The sequence below is a fragment of the Pseudophryne corroboree genome, chromosome 2 (assembly GCF_028390025.1).
Source record: "Pseudophryne corroboree isolate aPseCor3 chromosome 2, aPseCor3.hap2, whole genome shotgun sequence".
Taxonomy (NCBI): Eukaryota; Metazoa; Chordata; class Amphibia; order Anura; family Myobatrachidae; genus Pseudophryne; species Pseudophryne corroboree.
The window spans coordinates 46,140,158-46,164,231 of NC_086445.1; the positions used below are offsets into that span (position 1 = coordinate 46,140,158).

At 48.0% G+C, this 24,074-nt stretch overlaps 1 protein-coding gene and 1 pseudogene across 3 annotated transcripts in view; both read left to right on the top strand.

Annotated features, from left to right (window-relative positions):
- Positions 1-24,074, top strand: part of EMSY (EMSY transcriptional repressor, BRCA2 interacting) — a 79,820-nt gene that overhangs the window by 11,262 nt on the left and 44,484 nt on the right. For all 3 annotated transcript variants that reach the window (XM_063951250.1, XM_063951249.1, XM_063951251.1), the window contains exons 3-10: positions 7,984-8,058; positions 8,716-8,891; positions 9,530-9,682; positions 11,176-11,435; positions 17,334-17,610; positions 17,692-17,922; positions 19,008-19,157; positions 19,693-19,863. In XM_063951250.1, coding sequence (XP_063807320.1) covers positions 7,984-8,058; positions 8,716-8,891; positions 9,530-9,682; positions 11,176-11,435; positions 17,334-17,610; positions 17,692-17,922; positions 19,008-19,157; positions 19,693-19,863 — 1,493 coding nt within the window. The remainder of the gene's footprint in view (positions 1-7,983; positions 8,059-8,715; positions 8,892-9,529; positions 9,683-11,175; positions 11,436-17,333; positions 17,611-17,691; positions 17,923-19,007; positions 19,158-19,692; positions 19,864-24,074) is intronic.
- Positions 22,737-22,857, top strand: LOC135052862 (U2 spliceosomal RNA; annotated as a pseudogene).

A 24,074-nucleotide genomic window follows, 5' to 3' on the forward strand; every position in this document is an offset into this window, starting at 1 on the left:
ACTAGTGAAAGTAGTTATTGCACTTGACAACCAATCAAATTGTTCAAAACATTTCCATACATCATTTAAAAATGAATGGAACAGTCTGATTGGTTAGAGAACCATGAGAAAAAAAAGGAGAGACATTGTTTCCCCCAGCACCCTAAATGATAACAGTAACCAGATATAAATCCCACACAATATTAGAATTCAGAGATCTTGGTCACACATATTTGCGCAAATGTGTGACTAAGCCCCAAAGCCGCATCAAGGCGTCTCTGTATATTTGGGGTCCCTAGCGCTATATCTAGGTGCAGGGTGCGGCACCCCAAAACACCAGCATATAGTGTTAATACATTAGTATTTAGGAAGCCGAAGCTATAGAGAAAGTGATACAAAAATGAAATGTAATTAAAATAGAGAATAGTGTTAAAATGAATAAGTGAAAAGTGTTGATAGAATGTAAAGGTATGCCACACTAAAGCCATCCAGCTCAGCCAGTCCAGAGGCACCACACCTCACACCTCCATTACCCCAATCTGGGTCTATGATTAACCAGCAAGGAGCCACATGATAATGGCTCCTTACTACAATATGTCTAGAGAACCATGGGGCAGATGTATTAAGCCTGGAGAAGTGATAAACCAGTTGTCACAACTGAGGGACTGAGCTGACGGGAGGCAGCCTCAGTTGTAGGGGCTGAGATGTAACTGAACCTGGCTGGGAGGTTGTATCAGACCCCTAGACATGTAAGTAACATGTAGAATAACTGCCCGAAGGCGTGACCACGACAACCAGGATAAAAGTCAATGATGTTTATTATGACAAACTCCGTAACACAGCAGCAGTAAAGGAAACATAAAAGTCAACAGAGGATAAATACAATTCCTGGGTACTACAGGGTGGCAAGGGCCACAGGCACTGGTAGTGTGAGACAGTTCTTATAATCTTCTAGTTCAGTGGTTCTCAAACTCGGTCCTCAGGACCCCACACAGTGCATGTTTTGCAGTTCACTCAGCAGGTGCACAGGTGTATTAATTACTCACAAACACATTTTAAAAGGTTCACAGGTGGAGCTAATTATGTCACTCCTTATTCTGTGAGGAGACCTGCAAAACATGCACTGTGTGGGGTCCTGAGGACCGAGTTTGAGAACCTGTGTTCTAGTTGGAAAGTCCTTACCAGGCCTGACTGTAGCAATGGAGAGAACCCAGGATCGTACCAGCTGGTGTTCCAGGAAAGGCTGGGCTGCTGAAGATAAAACGGCTGCTGTGGATACTGGCTGGAACCAGACTGTTGTTGGTACGGAGTGGATACTGGCTGGAACCAGTTAAATAATAAACGAACTTGAGAGCGATGAAATAATAATGAAGTTTGGAGTTTGAGAGCGGTGAAATAATAATACCGGTGGAGAGTGGTAAACTGCAGAAAGGACACCGGCCCTTTAAGAGAAGCTGTACACTGCTGGAAGCTGGGCTGGAAGCAGGTGATTGATAATGAAGTTTGGAGTTTGAGAGCGGTGAAATAATAATACCGGTGGAGAGTGGTAAACTGCAGAAAGGACACCGGCCCTTTAAGAGAAGCTGTACACTGCTGGAAGCTGGGCTGGAAGCAGGTGATTGTTGTAACTGGAAACAGGTGAGTCCAGAATGGATCGGAGAGTCGGGCTACACCGCAGATGGAATGCTGGTGCGGGTCTCTATAGCAGAAGTCTGGAGACAGGAGCTGGAACCTGGAAGACAACCACAGGAGAGAGACAAACTGGAACTAGGTTAGACAACCAAAGCACTGACGCCTTCCTTGCTCAGGCACAGCTTACTTATACCTGCAGCAAGGAAGGGGTTGGCTAGGCAATTATGCAAATCAACAATACAGACAGCAGATTGGTGGAAATGCTCAGATGACAAAATCCAAGATGGCTGCGCCCATGCAGACACTTGGAGGGAAGTTTGGTTTGTAATCCATGTGAGAATTGAAACAGTAATGGCGACGCCGGCCACAGGAGACGCCAGACTGACAAGCGCACATTTAACCACGCGGGCACAGCGGAGGCCGCGGCTGATGAAATCACCACTCTGACATTTCTGCATGTGGAAACTCAGGAACAGCGGGATCCGGTCCTGGAACGCTGAGCCAGCCTTAGGAGGCATCTGAAGGGTAAGTAATGGCGTCCAGATACCCGGATCGTGACAGCACCCCCCCCTTTAGGAGTGGCCTCAGGACACTTCTTAGGCTTTAAAGGAAATTTTGCGTGGAAATTTCGGACCAAGGCAGGAGCATGGACGTCTGAGGCATTGGTCCAAGAGCGTTCTTCAGGACCATAGCCCTTCCAGTCAATGAGGTATTGTAACTGACCGTAACGGAAACGTGAGTCCAAAATCTTGGCCACCTCGTACTCGACTCCCCGTTGAGTCTGAACTTTGGGAGCTGGAGGAAGTGCGGAATGAAACCGATTCAGGATCAGCGGTTTCAACAAAGAAACATGAAATGTCCTGGGTATTTTCAAGAAGGATGGTAACTGTAACCTGTAGGCAACAGGATTGATGACTTGTTCAATCTTGAAGGGTCCGATGTAGCGAGGTGCAAATTTCATGCTGGGAACTCTCAACCTCAAATTCTTCGTGGACAGCCACACACGATCACCCACCTTGAGAGCAGGAACCGCTCTACGCTTTCTATCGGCAAACTTCTTATACCTGAATGAGGCTTTAAGCAGGGCTGCGCGGAGGTTCCTCCAGTTATTTGAAAACTGACGCAAGGTGACATCCACTGCTGGAACAGAAGTTGCGGGAAGCGGTTGGAATTCTGGGACTTTAGGGTGGAATCCATAATTAATGAAGAATGGTGTAGAAGAAGATGAGGAATGGTATTGATTGTTGTGGCTGAACTCGGCCCAAGGAAGGAGTTGAACCCAGTCATCTTGAGAGGAAGACACACATATACGGAGGAAGGCCTCCAAGTCCTGATTCACCCTCTCGGTTTGACCATTGGTCTGAGGATGGTAAGCCGTGGAAAACTTTAACTTGACTTGGAGGGCTTGACACAAACTTCGCCAAAATTTGGCTACAAATTGTACTCCACGATCCGAGATGATCTCTTCAGGAAGACCGTGAAGTCGGAAGATCTCTTGTATAAACACTTGAGCCAACTTGGAAGCTGACGGAAGACCGGTGAGAGGGATGAAATGTGCCATCTTGGTGAACCGGTCAACTACCACCCAGATGGTATTAAACTTGTTGCAGATAGGTAGATCGGAAACAAAGTCCATCGACAAATGGGTCCAAGGTCGACGGGGAACAGATAATGGAACCAGTTGCCCCGCAGGTGACTGGCGGGAGACTTTGTGTTGGGCACACTTTGGGCAGGAGGCAATAAATTCCATAACATCCTTCTTCAGAGTTGGCCACCAGTAGGACCTAGAAATAAATTCAAGGGTTTTCTGAATGCCTGTATGTCCAGCAAAACGGGAAGCATGGGCCCAATGCATGAGCTTCTTCCTTAGAACTGGCTTAACAAAACTTTTCCCTGGTGGAGGCGTAGAGTCCATCCCTACCGTGGAGAATGCCAACGGATTAATAATAGGATGCTTGTCTGCAGACTCGGACTCATTTTCTTGCTCCCATGAGCGGGAAAGGGCATCGGCCTTACGATTCTGAGAACCCGGACAGAACTGGAGTTTAAAGTCAAACCTAGAGAAGAAAAGTGCCCATCTGGCCTGACGAGGATTCAGACATTGTGCGCCTTTGAGATATAAAAGATTTTTGTGGTCGGTAAGTATGGTGATTGAGTGGGAAGCTCCCTCCAACAGGTATCTCCACTCCTCCAGAGCGAGCTTGATGGCTAGCAACTCCTGATCGCCAATGGCATAGTTGCGCTCAGCTGGGGAGAACTTCCGGGAGAAGAAACTGCAAGGATGTAGATGTCCATCTTTGGCCCTCTGGGATAACACTGCTCCTACTCCAACGGAGGAGGCATCTACCTCTAAGATAAACGGAGAGTCGGTGTCGGGCTGTTTCAGAACTGGTGCAGAGATGAACCGTTGCTTCAGAAGGTGAAAGGCCTGTGTAGCTTCCTCGGACCACTTGGACGGATTAGCACCTTTCTTGGTTAATGCAGTGATAGGCGCCACAATGGTGGAAAAGTCTCGTATAAATTTTCTATAATAATTGGCGAACCCTAAGAACCTCTGGACCCCTTTGAGGCTTAAGGGTATAGGCCAATTCTGGATTGCTTGGAGTTTCTCAGGATCCATCTCTAGTCCGGAACCGGACACAATGTAACCTAGAAACGGAATGGTTTTAACTTCAAACACACACTTCTCCAATTTACAATAGAGGTGATTGACACGGAGACGGGAAAGAACCTCTTTTACCCAGAAACGATGATCTTCGAGATTATTAGCAAAGATGAGGATGTCGTCTAGATAAACCACGACATGGCGGTACAAGATGTCCCTGAAAATCTCATTCACGAAGTGCTGGAAGACTGCTGGAGCGTTGCTCAATCCGAAGGGCATGACGAGGTACTCATAATGTCCGTCACGGGTGTTAAAGGCGGTCTTCCACTCGTCACCCTCACGGATTCGGATGAGATTGTAGGCACCCCTCAAGTCCAGCTTTGTGAAAATAGTTGCACCACTAACTCTATCAAAGAGCTCGGTAATCAGGGGTAAAGGGTATCGGTTCTTGACGGTAATGTCGTTCAGACCTCTGTAGTCGATGCACGGACGCAGACCACCGTCTTTCTTCTTAACGAAGAAGAAGCCTGCGCCGGCTGGAGAAGAAGATGGTCGGATGAAACCCTTCGCCAGGTTCTCTTTGATGTACTCTTCCATGGAGTGTGTCTCAGGCAGAGACAACGGATAAGTTCGGCCTCGCGGTGGAACCTTCCCTGGAATGAGGTCGATTGGGCAGTCCCATTCTCTATGAGGAGGAAGGATATCAGCAGAGGCTTTACTGAACACGTTCGTGAAGTCTTGATATGGAGGAGGCGGAACATCCGATGACCTGGGGAAGGAAGAACAAACAGGAAGAACTTTGGCTAAACAAGTCTCAGCACAGGAGGGACCCCATGCCAGTATTTGCGTAGTCGTCCAGTCAATTGATGGGTTGTGGAGACGGAGCCATGGAAGGCCTAAAACCACTGGATGTGTGGCTCTTGGAATCACTAAAAAAGAAATATACTCAGAATGAAGAACTCCCACTCTCAGACGAACTGGAAGAGTCCTTAAGGAAATGACTGCGTCAAAAATCTTGCTGCCATCCACGGCAGTCAAAGAGATGGACGAGGACAGTCTCTCGGTGGGTAGGGACCACCGTTTAACATAAGCTTCGGTTATGAAATTCCCAGCTGCTCCGGAATCAAGGAGGGCAATGACGTTCCTGTAACGTTGAGCAATTTGGAGCGACACTGGGAGGTTACAGTCATGAGGAGATGGAGAGGAGATCATTTCTCCTAGCCGGCCCTCTCCTTGGCGAGCTAGGATCTGGAGTTTCCCGGACGTTTGGGACAGGCATTGATAGTGTGCGACGGAGCGGCACAGTAGAGACAGAGAGACTCAGAGAGACGTCTTCGGCGCTCAGCGGGAGATAGACGGGAACGACTAATTTGCATAGGCTCATCCTTGGATGGAGATGGTTGACGAGGAGGAGGAGCAGAAGATTTAGGAGTAGATGATCTTCCTCGCTCAGTTGCTCTCTCTCTGAAACGTAGATCAACCTTCGTGCAAAGAGAAATTAGCTCATCCAACTTAGAGGGCAAGTCTCTGGTAGCTAACTCATCCTTGATGCGTTCTGATAAGCCATGCCAGAATGCAGCATACAGGGCCTCGTCGTTCCATGCCAGTTCGGATGCCAGGATTTTAAACTGTATAAGATACTGTCCCACAGTACGTGTTCCCTGGCGTAAACGGAGAATCTCAGATGAAGCAGATGTTATCCGGCCTGGCTCGTCGAAGATGCGCCTGAATGTAGCTACAAAGTCAGTATAGGAGGATAGCAGGGGATCAGACTTCTCCCATAAAGGTGATGCCCAGTCAAGGGCTGAGCCACTGAGAAGGGAGATGATATAGGCAATTTTGGTACGGTCACTGAAGAAATTGCCAGGTAGAAGCTCAAAGTGGATTTCACATTGATTGAGAAATCCCCTGCAGAACCTTGGAGATCCATCAAATTTTGCTGGCGTTGGAAGATGAAGATGTGGACTGGAAATGGGTAAGGTGGGTGGGGTTACAGCTGGTGTCACTGTAGTGGACGCACCGGACGTGCCAGGTCCACGGAGGGTCGTTTGAATCCCATCCAGTCGTGTAGAGAGATCCTGGAGACAGCGGATGATGTGGCCCTGTGCAGCCTCCTGATGTTCAAGTCGGGCTGCCAGTTCTTGCATTGGCCTGGCCGCTTGATCCTGGTCTCCGGCTGGATTCATTAGGTTAGTGCTTACTGTCACAACTGAGGGACTGAGCTGACGGGAGGCAGCCTCAGTTGTAGGGGCTGAGATGTAACGGAACCTGGGAGGTTGTATCGGACCCCTAGACATGTAAGTAACATGTAGAATAACTGCCCGAAGGCGTGACCACGACAACCAGGATAAAAGTCAATGATGTTTATTATGACAAACTCCGTAACACAGCAGCAGTAAAGGAAACATAAAAGTCAACAGAGGATAAATACAATTCCTGGGTACTACAGGGTGGCAAGGGCCACAGGCACTGGTAGTGTGAGACAGTTCTTATAATCTTCTAGTTGGAAAGTCCTTACCAGGCCTGACTGTAGCAATGGAGAGAACCCAGGATCGTACCAGCTGGTGTTCCAGGAAAGGCTGGGCTGCTGAAGATAAAACGGCTGCTGTGGATACTGGCTGGAACCAGACTGTTGTTGGTACGGAGTGGATACTGGCTGGAACCAGTTAAATAATAAACGAACTTGAGAGCGATGAAATAATAATGAAGTTTGGAGTTTGAGAGCGGTGAAATAATAATACCGGTGGAGAGTGGTAAACTGCAGAAAGGACACCGGCCCTTTAAGAGAAGCTGTACACTGCTGGTAGCTGGGCTGGAAGCAGGTGATTGATAATGAAGTTTGGAGTTTGAGAGCGGTGAAATAATAATACCGGTGGAGAGTGGTAAACTGCAGAAAGGACACCGGCCCTTTAAGAGAAGCTGTACACTGCTGGAAGCTGGGCTGGAAGCAGGTGATTGATAACTGGAAACAGGTGAGTCCAGAATGGATCGGAGAGTCAGGCTACACCGCAGATGGAATGCTGGTGCGGGTCTCTATAGCAGAAGTCTGGAGACAGGAGCTGGAACCTGGAAGACAACCACAGGAGAGAGACAAACTGGAACTAGGTTAGACAACCAAAGCACTGACGCCTTCCTTGCTCAGGCACAGCTTACTTATACCTGCAGCAAGGAAGGGGTTGGCTAGGCAATTATGCAAATCAACAATACAGACAGCAGATTGGTGGAAATGCTCAGATGACAAAATCCAAGATGGCTGCGCCCATGCAGACACTTGGAGGGAAGTTTGGTTTGTAATCCATGTGAGAATTGAAACAGTAATGGTGACGCCGGCCACAGGAGACAGGAGACGCCAGACTGACAAGCGCACATTTAACCACGCGGGCACAGCGGAGGCCGCGGTTGATGAAATCACCACTCTGACATTTCTGCATGTGGAAACTCAGGAACAGCGGGATCCGGTCTTGGAACGCTGAGCCAGCCTTAGGAGGCATCTGAAGGGTAAGTAATGGCGTCCAGATACCCGGATCGTGACACCAGTGATAAGTGGAAGGTGATAACCCACCAGCCAATCAGCTCCTAACTGTCATTTTTCAAATTCGTAATGATTGGCTGGTGCGTTATCACCTTCCACTTATCACTGCTTTATCACTTCTCCAGTCTCAATACATCTGCCCCCATGTTTGCAGAGTATTCCCTAGTGACCCTCTATCGGTCAGAGGCTTTCTCGGCTTGTTTATGTTGTATGACGTGTTATGTTTGTTTTCCAGCATTTCCACTGAGCGGCACCGAGCGGAGGTGCGCAGAGCAGTAAATGATGAGCGTCTTACAACCATTGCACACAAGTAAGTGCCACCATTGCTCCTCGTCACCCGTACGTAGCTTGTGCTCCGTTTGCCTTCCCATAAATGTACTGGTTGCATAAAGGCCTAAAGAATTGTCTACAAATTAATGAGCCCATAAGACGGTGCACCTCCGCGGGTCTTAATAGCCACCTACCAGCACATTTCTCAGGGTATCCGGATGATAAGTCGACATGGATATGGTCAAAAGGTCGACAGGTTCAAATGGTCGACACACATTTTCTTGTTTTTTTAATTCTACTTTTTCATACTTTACCATACATGTGGACTGCGATTGGGAACGCAGCAGTAGCAGAACGAGGCACCTTGCCTGAAGCATGACGAGCAAAGCGATACACTAATTTGGGATTCATATGCTAAAACCTACGACTTGGCAGCCAGAAAACATAAAAAATTTGTGGCAACCATTTTGTGTCGACCTTTCCCACATGTCTACTATTTGGACCACACCCATTTCTGAGCCCATGCGTGTCAATCGCTACATATGTACACATGCGCATTGCGGCTTTTTGTCGCTTAAACACATTTGCAGAACGATTTGCATATAACCGTGTAGTTTGTGTGTTGCGGTAGTCGCCAATAGCGCCGTATTTTATACATACAGTATCTCTTGCACTGAACTTGATTTGCCCTTTTTAGCATGTCTGGCCCAAACAGTTCCTCGGAGTGGTCGATTGAAGGGAGGCGGTTGGTGCCGTTGATGCCACGCCTGGTGCCACAGACGGCTTTCACGGCCACTGCTAATGCCATCGCTAACTCCGCCGGGCAGCACAACTCCGCCCTGCCTGACCCAGCAGAGACCGGGAACAAAGAAGGTGAGTGCAGGGCTTGGCCTAGGGTTCTCCGCCCTTATAGCGTTCGGTATTTCTCTCTCTTACCCAAAGTACATTATTAATGCTTTTTCACTGCTGGGAGGGCATTTGGTATCGTACACCTTTTGGTAGCAGGGTTTATTTTTTCAGTCAACAATATAGGGGCATAGACACTGGGTTACATTATCACCCTAGTGCATGAGATAAAGAACACGTGATTGTTCAGTTCTAGGCATTGCTTCCCTCCTTCTCAGGGTAAGTTTGGGACTTCTTACCTTCTGTAGCCCCTTGTTACCCATTATCTTGTCTTCTATTCTGGCTAATTGTGAGATGAGGGGGATTGAACGGTAGGAAGGCTGATAAATCGGCTCTTCTGTTTTTCTCCCAGTGCCCTATCTCCTACATATGCATTTCCCACCTGAACTGTCTAATAAGTGCTGTATTTCATCCATAAGAGATTAAATGGAGATGTCAACTAAAGAAAAATGTCAGTCCCTCTTTAATAAATGCAGTGTTATCTTTAAATTAAGAAATTACTTATTATGACTGAGCCGCAGGTTGAGAGACGCTGGTTTTGCATGTAAATATGTGTACATATATTTTTATTTAGCTTGCTCTGACTTCTGCCTCCCCTCTCTTAGTGGTTGTGTGTTACTCTTACACCAGTACAACGTCAACACCTACTTCCACCCCAGTTCCCAGCGGGAGCGTGGCCACAGTCAAGTCTCCTCGACCAGCCAGTCCTGCCTCCAATGTGGTTGTACTGCCCAGCGGCAGCACAGTCTATGTTAAAAGTAAGTGAGGACAGCCCGCATCTGTCTGATGTGTCTGCAGAATGACAATATGGTGCAGCCAGTTCTGCTTGTAGCTACTCACATCTGCCCTCTACTTGTGACTCGCAGTATGGCCGTAGTGTTGGTAAAAAGCTAAAAATGTATCTTGTGTCCATGAGATGAGTGATGTCAGTGAGGACAGGGCTGCATGTGACAATGGCAGTGATATGATGTGAGAAGGGGAATGGAGGCAACAGGCTGAGAGTTGTATAGTGGAAGGAGCAGGGTCCCCAGCAGCACAGAGGATATAAGGAGATGAGTAATGTGTTAGTGAGGACAGGGCTGCATGTGACAGGAGCAGTGACATGATGTGAGGAGGGGAATGGAGGCAGCAGGAAGCCACAGACTGAGAGTCTGTGGGAGGACCCTGTGGGAGGAGCAGGGTCCCCAGCAGCACAGAGGATATAAGGAGATGAGTGATGTGTCAGTGAGGACAGGGCTGCATGTGACAGGGGCAGTGACATGATGTGAGGAGGGGAATGGAGGCAGCAGGAAGCCACAGACTGAGGGTTATATAGTGTAAGGAGCAGGGTCCCCCAGCAGCACAGAGTATATCAGGAGATGAGTGATGTGTCAGTGAGGACAGGGCTGCATGTGACAGGGGCAGTGACATGATGTAAGGAGGGGAATGGAGGCAGCAGAAAGCCACGGGCTGAGGTTTATATAGTGGGAGGATCAGGGTCCCCATCAGCACAGAGTATATCAGGAGATGAGTGATGTGTCAGTGAGGACAGGGCTGCATGTGACAGGGGCAGTGACATGATGTGAGGAGGGTAATGGAGGCAGCAGAAAGCCACGGGCTGAGGGTTATATAGTGGGAGGATCAGGGTCCCCATCAGCACAGAGTATATCAGGAGATGAGTGATGTGTCAGTGAGGACAGGGCTGCATGTGACAGGGGCAGTGACATGATGTTATGAGGGGAATGGAGGCAGCAGGAAGCCACAGACTGAGAGTTACACAGTGAAAGGAGCAGTAACACAGTAGCTATCTGAGGCTTGGCTGTAGTATGTTATGTCGGCGCTTGGGACCCTGACGCTGGGATCCCGACCGCCGGCATGCAGGCAGCGAAGTGAGCGCAAAAGAGCCCCTATGCGCGCCACGCTATTTATTCTTCCTCCAGGGGTGTCGTGGACACTCCACGAGGGAGAATAGTTGTCGGTATGCCGGCTTTCGGGATTCCTGTGTCGGTATGGTGAGCGCCGGGATCCCGACAGCCGGCATATCAAATGCCTCCCCTGAGGCTTCTGTCAGGCTAATGCCAGTAGCTTTTGATGTCAGACACACTTTTATGTAAAACCATTTCATACGTCCAACTCATTTATGTAATAAAGTAACCTGGACTCCTGTGTCACCATACGTGCATTCCAAAACCTATTATCCATCAGTAAACTTAGTCATTGTACAAGTAATGAAAAAAGATGATTTATGATTGACCTCTGCTGTCCCCGCCAGGTGTCAACTGCTCAGATGATGACGAGAAGCCCCGGAAACGGCGACGCACAAACTCCAACAGCTCCTCTCCTGTGGTATTAAAAGATGTCCCCAAGCCCACAACACCCGTCTCGAAGACCATTACCGTGCCGGTCACTGGCAGTCCTAAAATGAGCAACATCATGCAGAGCATCGCCAACTCCTTACCGCCGCACATGTCCCCGGTGAAAATCACCTTCACCAAGCCCACCACACAGACCACCAACACGTCCACGCAGAAGGTCAGTGCCACAGGTTACACCCGTAGGGGTGGGAAGGATCTTATAAAGATATACATGTTGTGAAGCAAGAGGCTGGCACAGTACTACTGACGTGGTTGGGAGGCTTCCCTGAGCCAATAACACAGGTGACGTAACGGGATTATTCTGTGTGCTTCGTCCTGGGCACAACATGTAAAGTTGGCCCTTTACTGCCAGTCAGAGCGAAGACCAGGTGACCAATCATTGTTCAGTTTGGCCAAACCCATAGCGCTTGGATCACATGCTGCACGACCCGGGCCTCTTAGTGTAGTCATCTGACTGTCGCATGTGCAAGCCCAAGGAGGCCATCTGGTGGTCAGATTCACTCTGCTGGCGAGCTGCGATTTACTCTCCGCCTACAGTATCATTGACCGTCATCCTGTTGGAGTTATTCCGTCGTTCTTTGGCCCTGTAATAAGTACTGAGATGGCCACATTCTGATTTCCTTGTTTTCTCTAACGTCCTAGTGGATGCTGGGGACTCCGTCAGGACCATGGGGATTAGCGGGCTCCGCAGGAGACAGGTCACATCTAAAAAGCTTTTTAGGTCACATGGTGTGTACTGGCTCCTCCCCCTATGACCCTCCTCCAAGCCTCAGTTAGGTTTTTGTGCCCGTCCGAGAAGGGTGCAAACTGGATGGCTCTCTTAAGGAGCTATTTAGTAAAGTTTTTTTTTAGGTTTCTAATCAGTGATTCCTGCTGGCGACAGGATCACTGCAACGAGGGACTTAGGGGAGAGACTGGCAACTCACCTGCGTGCAGGAGGATTGAAGTCTTAGGCTACTGGACACTGAGCTCCAGAGGGAGTCGGAACACAGGTCAGCCTGGGGTTCGTCCCGGAGCCGCGCCGCCGATCCCCCTTACAGACGCTGAAGAAAGACGGCGGAACGGAGGTCCGGAAACAGGCGGCAGAAGACTTCACAGTCTTCAGAGAGGTAGCGCACAGCACTGCAGCTGTGCGCCATTGTTGTCACACGGCTCACTGACACGGTCACGGAGGGTGCAGGGCGCTGCTGGGGGCGCCCTGGGCAGCAATATAAATACCTATTTGGCAAATAAATACATCACATATAGCCATTAAGGCTATATGTATGTATTTTAACCCAGGCCAGTTATTAAAAAACCGGGAGGAAAAGCCCGCCGAAAAGGGGGCGGAGCTTATTCTCCTCAGCACTCAGCGCCATTTTCCTGATCAGCTCCGCTGGTGAGGAAGGCTCCCACTCTCCCCTGCACTGCACTACAGAAACAGGGTTAAAAGAGAAGGGGGGCATAAATTGGCGATATAATGATATATTAAGAGCGCATATATAGAAACAACACCTTCTAGGGTTGTTATATACATTATAGCGCTTTTGGTGTGTGCTGGCAAACTCTCCCTCTGTCTCCCCAAAGGGCTAGTGGGTCCTGTCCTCTATCAGAGCATTCCCTGTGTGTGTGCTGTATGTCGGTACGTGTGTGTCGACATGTATGAGGAAAATGTTGGTGAGGAGGCGGAGCAAATTGCCTGTAATGTTGATGTCACTCTCTAGGGAGTCGACACCGGAATGGATGGTCTACTTATGGAAAACCCCAGTGTCGACGGTGAAGAAACATACGTAATTTTCCTTTAGGGCCACGAGTTACATGTTAAGGGCAATGAAGGAGCTGTTACATAATTCTGATACTACAAGTACCACAAATAAGGGTATTTTGTAGGGTGTGAATAAACTACTTGTAGTTTTGCCTGAATCAGATAAATTAAATGAAGTGTGTGATGATACGTGGGGTTCCTCCGATAGAAAGTTATGGGCGGTATACCCTTTCCCGCCAGAAGTAAGGGCGAGTTGGGAAACACACCTTAGGGTGGATAAGGCGCTCACACGCTTATAAAAACATGGCGTTACCGTCTCTAGATACGGCCGCCCTCAAGAAGCCAGCTGATAGGAAGCTGAAAAATATCATGACAGTATATACACACATACTGGTGTTATACTACGACCAGCAATCGCCTCAGCCTGGATGTGCAGCGCTGAGGGGGCTTGGTCGGATTTCCTGACTGAAAATTTTGATACCCTTGACAGGGACAAGATTTTATTGACTATAGAGCATTTTAAGGATGCATTTCTATATATGCGTGATGCGCAGAGGGATATTTGCATTCTGGCATCAAGAGTAAATGTGATTTACATATCTGCCAGACGAAGACACGACAGTGGTCAGGTGAGGCAGATTCCAGACGGCATGTGGAAGTATTGCCGTATAAAGGGGCGGTCCATCGGACCTGGTGGCCATGGCAACAGCTGAAAAATCCACTTTTTGTTACCCCGAATCACCTATCGGCAAAAAAGGACACAGTCTTTTCAGTCTCAGTCCTTTCGTCCCCATAGGGGCAGGCGGGCAAAGGCCAGTCATATCTGCCCAGGGGTAGAGGAAAGGGAAGAAGACTGCAGCAAGCAGCCCATTCCCAGGAACAGAAGCCCCTCACAGCTTCTGCCAAGTCCGCAGCATAACGCTGGGGCCGTACAAGCGGACTCAGGTGCGGTAGGGGGTCATCTCAAGAGTTTCAGTACGCAGGGGGCTCACTCGCAAGGGAACTCCGGGATCCTACATGTAGTATCCCAGGTGTACATTGGAAATTCGAGACATCTCCCCCTCACACAATTCACAGGCTGTATTCCCAGCAGGTGATAATCAAAGTACCCCTCTTACAACATGGAAGGGGGTAGTATTCCACACTATATTGTGGTACTGAAGCCAACCGGCTCGGTGAGATATGAAATATTTGAACACTTACATACAAGCGTTCAAATCAAGATGGAGTCACTCAGAGCAGTGATAGCGAACCAGGAAGAAGGGGACGATATGGTGTCACTGGATATCAGGGACGCTTACCTACAGGTCCAAATTTGCCCTTCTCACCAAGGGTACTTCAGGTTCCTGGTACAGAACTGTCACTATCAGTTCAGACGCTGCCGTTTGGGTTGTCCACGGCGCCCCGGGTCTTTACCAAGGTAATGGCCGGAATGATGATTTTTCTTAAAAGGAAACATGGACGCTTTCCTGATAAGGGCAAGGTCCAGAGAACAGTTGGAGGTCGGAGTAGCACTATCTTAAGTAGTTCTACGTCAGCACGAGTGGATTCTAAATATTCCAAAATCGCAGCTTTTTCCGATGACACGTCTACTGTTCATAGGGATGATTCTGGACACAGTCCAGAAAAACGTGTTTCTCCCAGTGGAGAAAGCCAGGGAGTTATCCGAGCTAATCGGGATCCTCCTAAAACCAGGAAAGTGTCAGTGCATCATTGCACAAGAGTCCTGGTAAAAATGGTGGCTTATTACGAAGCAATTCCATTCGGCAGATTTCCCGCAAGAACTCTTCGGTGGGATCTGCTGGACAAATGGTCCGGATCGTATCCTCAGATGCATCAGCGGATAACCCTATATCCAAGGACAAGGGTGTCTCTCCTGTGGTGATTACAGAGTGCTCATCTTCTAGAGGGCCGCAGATTTGGCATTCAGGATTGGATGCCGGTGACCACGGAGGCCAGCCTGAGAGGCTGGAGAACAGTCACACAGGGAAAAAATTTCCAGGGAAGTGTGATTAAGTCTGGAGAATTCTCTCTGCATAAATAAGCTTAGAGCAAATTTATAAGGCTCTAAACTTAGCAAGACCTCTGCTTCAAGGTCAGCCGGTATTGATCCAGTGGGATAACATCACGGCAGTCGCCCACGTAAACAGAAAGGGCGGCACAAGAAGCAGGAGGGCAGTGACAAAACTGCAAGGATTTTTCGCTAGGCGGAAAATCATGTGATAGCACTGTCAGCAGTGTTCTTTCCGGGAGTGGACGACTGGGAAGCAGACTTCCTCAGCAGGCATGACCTCCACCCGGGAGAGTGGAAACTTCATAGGGAAGTTTTTCAGCATGATTGTGGACCGTTGGCAAAGACCAAAGGTGGACATGATAGCGTCCCGCCCGAAAAACGGGACAGGTATTCCGCCAGGTCATGAGACCTTCAGGCGATAGCTGTGGATGTTCTGGTAACACCGTGGGTGTACCAGTCAGTGTATGGGTTCCCTCCTCTGTTTCTCATAACCAAGGTATTGAGAATTATAAGACATAGAGGAGTATGAACTATACTAGTGGCTCCGGATGGGCCAAGAGGGACTTGGTACCCGGAGCTTCAAGAGATGCTCACAGAGGACTAAGGGCCTGGGGAGCTAAGAAGGGACTTGCTTCAGCAAGTACCATGTCTTTTCCAAGAATTACCGTGGCTGCGTTTGACGGCATGGCGGTTGAATACCGGATTCTGAAGGGAAAAAGGCATTCCATAAGAGGTCATACCTACCTTGGTCAAAGCCAGGAAGGAGGTGACCGCACAACGTCATCACCACATGTGGTGAAAATATGTTGCGTGGGTAAGGCCAGGAAGGCTCCACGAAGGAAATTCAACTAGGTCGATTCTGCACTTCCTGAAAACAGGAGTGTTTTGAGCCTCAAATTGGGGTTCATTAAGATTTAAATTTCGGCCCTGTAGATTTTCTTCCAGAAAAAATTGACTTCAGTTCCTGAAGTCCAGATTGTAAAGGGTGTATTCCATATACAGTTCTTTTGTGCCTCTAGGGGCACCGTGAGATCTCAACATAGTGTTGGGATTCCTTAAAATCATATTGGTTTGAACCGCTCAAATCTGTGGATTTGAAATATCTCACATGGAAAGTGACCATGCTGTTGACCAATATCTCACATGGAAAGTGACCATGTTGTTAGTCCTGGCCTCGGCCAGGCGATTGTCAAAAAGAATGGGCGGTTTTGTTTTACAAAAGCCCATATTAGAATTTTCCATTTGAACAGGGCAGAACTGGGACTCGTCTCCAGTTTCTTCCTAAAGGGGTGTCAGCGTTGTCACCTGAAACAACCTATTGTGGTGCCTGCGGCTACTGGGGACTTGGAGGACTCCAAGTTACTAGACGTTGTCAGGGCCCTCAAAATATATATATATAGTTAGGACGGCTGGAGTCAGAAAGTCTGACTTGCTGTTTATATTGTATGCACCCAACAAGCTGGGTGCTCCTGCTTCTAAGCAGTCTATTGCACGCTAGATTTGTAGTACAATTCAGCTTGCACATTCTGTGGCAGGCCTGCCACAGCCGAAATATGTAGATGCCCATTCCACAAGGAAGGTGGCCTCATCCTGGGCGGCTGCCCGAGGAGTCTCGGCATTATAACTTTGCCGAGCAGCTACGTGGTCAGGGGAGAACACGTTTGTAAAATTTTACAAATTTGATACTCTGGCTAAAGAGGACCTGGAGTTCTCTCATTCGGTGCTGCAGAGTCATCCGCACTCTCCCGCCCGTTTGGGAGCTTTGGTATAATCCCCATGGTCCTGACGGAGTCCCCAGCATCCACTAGGACGTTAGAGAAAATAAGAATTTACTTACCGATAATTCTATTTCTCGTAGTCCGTAGTGGATGCTGGGCGCCCATCCCAAGTGCGGATTGTCTGCAATGCTTGTACATAGTTATTGTTACAAAAATCGGGTTATTACTATTGTTGTGAGCCATTTTTTCAGAGGCTACTTCGTTTTGTTATCATACTGTTAACTGGGTTCAGATCACAAGTTGTACGGTGTGATTGGTGTGGCTGGTATGAGTCTTACCCGGGATTCAAGATCCTTCCTTATTGTGTACGCTCGTCCGGGCACAGTACCTAACTGAGGCTTGGAGGAGGGTCCTAGGGGGAGGAGCCAGTACACACCATGTGACCTAAAAAGCTTTTTAGATGTGCCCTGTCTCCTGCGGAGCCCGCTAATCCCCATGGTCCTGACGGAGTCCCCAGCATCCACTACGGACTACGAGAAATAGAATTATCGGTAAGTAAATTCTTATTTTCTTCCGCAGGTCATTATCGTCACAACCTCTCCAAGCTCCACATTTGTTCCAAACATCTTATCGAAGTCCCACAACTATGCCGCGGTCACCAAACTGGTCCCCACATCAATCCTAACATCCACCACACAGAAGCCGCCGGTGGTCATCTCCTCCTCCCAGTCCCCTGTCATTAGCAGCAGCAGCAGCACCACCAGCGGCCTCTCTCCGTCACTGTCCACGGGAAGCATTGCAGTGACCACCATGGTGTCTTCCACCCCATCCCTGGTCATGTCCACAATGGCACAAGGTGAGACCGATCTCCGTCTGTCTCTGAGAAGTGATTCTTATGCTGTGTAACAGTACAACATCACGTCTCTCTCCACTTTAGGTATTTCCACGACGGCAGTGAAGGTAGCATCCAGCCGGCTCCCCTCCCCTAAGGGCCTGCTGGCCACTCCCGGCCAAATCCTGGCTCAGTTCCCCAAGCAGTACCAGCAGTCTCCCAAGCACCAGATCCATCAGCTGGCTCAGCCGTCTGCTCTGTCTCACCCGTCTTCTACCCCGCAGCCACAGATGCCCCCAGGAATTAAGCCCACCATACAGATAAAGCAAGAATCTGGTAAGTACACGCTGTGCTCTGATCGTTGGGTTGGGAAGCGGTCAGGATCCCGGCTTTCTGTATACCGGCAGTCAGAAAACCGACGCTGGAATACCGACCCTATACTGAATGCCGACCCTGGCATCCAGAATGGGCATACCACCCCGGCGCCGAAGTACTGACAGCCGGAATCCCGAACGAGGAGAGACAACGCTGCAAGGCAGGTAAGTCGTTGGAGGGGGGGTTAGGTTTAGGTGGGGGGGGGGGGGGGAATAGGGTTGGGCTGCAGGGGGGCAATGTTAGGTTTAGGCAGTGGGGCAGGGGGTTAGGTTTAGGCACCTACGGGGTGAGATTAGGGTTCGGCTGCAGGGAGGGTTAGGGGGTTGGGGAGAGGGCAGAACACCCCTTACTCGCTCCTGTCGGCTTACTTAAAATCGGCATCCCATGCGCCGGTAACTCACTGCTCCTGCAGCTTGGAATTAAATTTTTTTTTATTTGTTTGTTTCTTCACCCTGATGATAGTGGTTCATTTATTCTGCGCAGTGTCACCTGATCAAGCTGTCCACCAAAATAAATGATTAGATTTTAAACTTTTTCCCCTAAAATATAATATTGGCAGAGGTTGGATGCATGGATCTCTTATTCCCCTACATTGTGGACAGGAGAAATGTTCAATTAAGCGTATCCCAGATAGGAGTTTTTCAAGTGGCAAGCTGAGTACCGATTGTCCGGGGCTTCCTCCGTGCCATGGCCAGAGATCAGCCATTAGAGAGTTAGCAGTGCCTGAGTACCCCTGGGAAGGCAGGGGGGCGTATTGAAAGTTAGGATTTATCAGTTGGGGTGGTTAGTATCAAACATCTTATATGGGCTGACCTCTCCGTCTTCACTTTTTCTTCCTGTCGAGATAAATATAATGGACCCACTGGGGGTTTTTTGGTTTTTTTTTTTTTTTTCCAAGCAGATCTCCCAACCATAGCTTGTGTGATTGGTTAGATACACTCTCCAGCAGAAAGTATCTTGGTACTAGAAAATATTAAAATTGCTCCATAGAACAAATCCATGTAATGCTATCCCGTAATCATTGCTGGTTTGTATCTCTCTTTCAGGTGTTAAAATAATCACACAGCAGGTCCAGCCCAGTAAGATCCTCCCCAAACCGGTGTCCGCAGGGCTGCCCAGCAGTAGCAACACCCCCATCATGGTGGTCAGCAGCAACGGGGCGATAATGACGACCAAACTGGTGACTGCACCCAGCGGTAAGAGCTCCGTGTATGGTTAACCCTGTACAGAGAAGGCGGTAACAATGATACTGAATATAGAGCCTCCTTGCTGAGCGCTGGAATCTGCCCGCAGTCGTTCGGTTTCTATGATCAATCTGTCAGATTATTGTTCTCCTAGTGGGAGGGAATTTTTTTGTGTGGTTGTTTTTTTTTTTTTTAGTTCATTAGAAGGAATTGAGGCAAATGCTGTTTCTGATACATTGTAGGGTCTTACTCTTTGAGACCATCCCTGCTCTCTGGGCCTGTTTGAAACTTGTACGCAAACCCAATGTTTTACATACAAGTCCAATGGTGGGGGAACTGTACGGTTCTACCTCCTCGCACCAGAGTTTGCCCCATAATTTTTTTTAATATGTGACATGGAAAAGATCTATGGCTCAGACACCGGCGGCTTTCCTTATGCTTTAAGATTGCGGCATTCTGTGAATAAACCATAATCTATTGCGCTGGCAACGTCCGGACTTATTGCTGCATTATTCTAAGCTTCTTATTTCATCCTCTTGTTCATTAGGGGCACAGGCCAGTTACACACGCCCGGCGGTCAGCTCTGCTCTCGGGGCACGTATGGCCGCGACACCCGGTGCTACCTATGTGAAGACCACCAGCGGAAGCATTATCACGGTGGTACCAAAGTCTCTGGCCTCGCTGGGGGGCAAGATCATCAGCAGCAACATCGTATCTGGTGAGTATCAGGCCAGCACCATTAAGGAATCCGGATTATTTTACAAGCAGCGGGCAGTGGTTGAAGGCTTGTACCATATTGGGGGCTCGTCCTGCGGTTTGCCGGACACACACATAGCCACATTAAATACTTAAATTTTAAATACTATTCTAATTCAGGATGTGAATTAAGTTTACTCTGCAAAATTTGTGACTTGCAGGGAGCTGTATCCTTCCATCACATGTCCGTTTTCCACCTCCTATTATTTTTTTTTCTTTTCTTGCCGTTTGTCAAGAGAATAACCAACAGCAGCGCCACCTTCTGGCTGTTTTTATGTCTAACCACTGAAAATCTGCTGCTACAAATCTTGCTGCTATTTATTCATAACAATGCTTATTAAATATTTAATTACGCAGTAGGCTCAGTTTCGCAATGTGTATGGTCTGATAATGATACAGTCCAAATCAGTCCAGATTGTTAATGCTCCTAGAATGCTATCGGTAGATGACAGAAGATGTTTCTTGCCGGCCTATGTGTGTTGTACTCATCAGACATTACTATTAGGCCCTAATAATGCAGAAAGCGAATGGCTGAATGCCGCCCACTTTGGCCCCCTATATAATTCTGTCAAAATTGAGTAACCATCTTTTAAAGGGGCGGCAGCCTCTAAACACTTCTTTGCCTGATTGTGGCAAGCACAAGACGTTTGTATACTAACGTAAACATTCAGAGGATGCGTCATACTGTACTTATGTTCTTCTCAAATCTGTCCATGCCCATTTATGCTATACACCCCCCATCCCCCCATGATGCCATGCTTGCCTGGACACTAGACCATCTGTCCAATCTATTCTGTTGTAAATAGTGTACCACATGACCTCAATAAGATTGACATCAGAGCTCTGGGAAGCACATAGTGGATACAAGGTGCTAAATGGGGCGCTTTGTTAGCGCATTTCATAGCACTGTCATAGAAATTGGGTAAGATAATTTCGCAAGAATATTCTAAACATTCATTCCGTAATAGTTAGAGAAGACCAATAAGAGGCTATTTTTTTTTTTTTTTTTTTTTTTTTTTATACTGCTCTCCTTATTTGTAAGTGTTTCCATATAGTAAACCTCATGGGTGGTATTGCTATGCCTACCTGATAGTGAATTAACCCTCCGTCAGGCGCATCTCTGGGACTCACAGGTTCAGGCGCAGTACGCCTGAGAGGCGCCTGTTAGAAAATTGTCATTAGCACCTAATTAACTCAATTCTAACGCTCTTACAGTGATCAGAGACCTTCATTAGGACGTACAAAGAGAGAAATCGTAGGTTTTACGGCCATTTCAGCAGAAAATCTAAAGCAAAAACGAGAAAACACGAACATGAGTATAAGTTTGGGCGCAGTGCGTCTGAGAGGCCGCCCTGGACAAACCTACATATTTCTACAAAATATCCACAACCTTTGTCATTTTCAGTCATAAAACGAGCAAAATAAACAATTAATAGATGAAAATAAAAGGAAAAACGAACCTTCAAAAGTGGGATGAGTTTGGGTGCAGAGTGCCTGAGAGGCCGGGAGGGTCACTACTGCACTCCACGCAGGAGGCGGGAGAACTGACTAGGGGGGTTTCCAACAGCACCTAGAGATAGGAAGGTACTAGGAGGGACAGGCCCCTGCGCCCCCTTAGGGGGGAGAGGGAAGCGAGAACAGCTTTGCGGCGCCTGTCAGGCCAGCTGCACCTGACTGAGGGTTAAGGAGAGGGAAGATGAGCCACTCGCTATACATTCCTGCTCAGAACCGCAGTAACGACCATCCTACATAATGATCTACAATGCCGACTGAGCGGTAGGTAGGTTGTGTAGCTTTCCCAGCTGTTGTGGAACTGCAAGTCCTGGCATACAACGGCAGCCATGCTGGGATTTACAGTGCCACATCAAGTGTAACAACACAGGTTGATTAAGCCATTTCTCGTGAAAGTGCGACCGCAAATTTATACTATCATTTGCTATATGTATGTGTCTTGTGTGACACACATGTATTACGCTACTACACAGATTAAGAGCAGAAAGGACACATGTATCAATACCGTCTGATAATCTAGAAAATAATCTATTCTCCAGATTTCTCTTTCATCCATCTGGGGGACGCTGCGCACTTACTAATGGGTTAGAGTGTGTGGGATGGGAGTTTGGCACAGAACCTATAAAAAACTAACTCCTCCCCCCTCTAACTTCTCCCATCTCCAACCTGACCAGCAGATTACCTCAGTTTTAGTTTTGTGCCTTGGAGGACAGGCACAGTTTCCTTTGCTCTTAGATTTTAGTAGGTTTTTGTTTCCTATCTGTTTTGAGTTTATGTTTAGTCCCTGTATACAGGCGACAAGCATATTGTGAGTGGGGTTAAGTTATATAGAAGGCGGCTGTGTGCCTTATTTCTCACTCACCCAGCCTCTAGAAAGTCACCATGCCAGAGGTCTCTGGGGCTTTCTGTTACCGGACACAGCACCGAGGAGGCACTGTATCAGGTAGGACAGACAACTTGCCCTGGCAGTGTTGGACAGTGTCCCATTATTACTATTTCCATTTAGACGGCAGTGGCGCGCAGCAGGGTACTGAGAGCGGCTAGGATCACGCCGCTGACATGCCGCTCACCGCTACTTCGGATCCTGCCATTTCCGCTTCAGGGCAGGCGGCGGCGGGACTGCAGAAGGGGAGCGGTAGTCGCGTCTGTATAACTGAAGGAGTTTTACGGCTGCTACAGGCCGTTCTCCTAAAGGGGCTTCCCGCCGTGCTCTTCCCGCATTGCCGTTCTTTACTGTTCCGCCCATCACTGTCTGTGGGGATGGACTCAACCAGCGGAGTGCAGGATTTACTGACCAGAATAGACTCAGGGGTCAGGCATACACTTCCTCTGGGGGCCATGTATTAAATGGATTTTTAGAACAGGGAGATGGAAGAAGAGCTTGCTCTGTCCACTCCACGCATTGACCCGGTATTGCAGTACCTCCGGGACCAGTGCACCTTTCAAACAGACTTTTTCTATTTCTTGTACTCGATGTACTCATGAATTGCCAAATGGCTGGACAAAGCTCCTTAATCAGTTCATACTGTGCAACGAGGCTGGTCTTTGACAGACAATATAGCTCCTTTACTTCAGAGGCATTTTGAGGCTTCTTCTAAAGAAAATGGTGAGATAAATCCTGTCGGTGAGGATCCTTCAGGATAGAAATAAGAAATAATCTACTGAATTTCTTGGTTTCCACCTCTTCCTTCACGTTGAGAGAATGTTGATGGAAGTCTGACTACACACATGATGCAAAAAGTTTATATTTCCAGGGAAATGTGTCTGTCTCTAGTACATACTGTTTTCGGTTCAGTTTCGGTGTCTCATTATTAGAGACAGTATTTCTTTATCCTTTTCGCTGATAAAGACACTGATCTAATGAAGGTTCCACGAATAATTAGTGGACGCATCCATCATGGGAGAGCCTAAGGCGACTGTCTTTACTAAAGTACAGTATGTGACCTTAACAGTCATCACAGATTGACAACAGTGAGACCGTTATTATATTGGTATTCATTCTGACAGGAATATTACTACGCGCTCTCCTGGCTTATGCATGAATTTTTAAACAGTTTGCAGGTTGCATAATGCAAGTTGTCCATTCTTGTGGCAGCTGATCCTTTTCAAATTATCCATTGACAGATTTGGTCTCTCAGGCTCTATTCCCTATCTACTCAATGTTGCATCTTTTCCCTTGCTATGACACCCTTCTATTCATTATGGTTGCGAATCGTGAAATTCTGCTTCCAAATTACAACGTACTTTGCAGGCAGGAGCAAATAACTCTATCAGTAAGGTGTATGCCTGCGGTATAACAGGTCGTGGGTTCTCATCCTGAGTAAATAGCTGAGAAATGGGTATTTTAACCTATGTCAGGAAAATGTGTATTCTTTTGGGAGGCATTTGTCTGCCTAGAACACGGACTTCCGAGGTGCCCTCTGCAGGGGCCACGGAGTCGGACACGCTGGTTCCCAGTGGGGAAGATACCAACTTTCTCAGAGTCCACTGGTCCATTGGTTGTACTGAATTTGTATCACGAACATATATTCTGAATCTTGGGGAACACGTACCAAGCAAAATTCTTTAGTGCCCATCTTGTTTATGTTGCATCCAAGAGACGGGCTCTAATCATTGCAGTCTGTTCGCTATCCGCCACAGGAGTATTCAGTCCAATCCTTT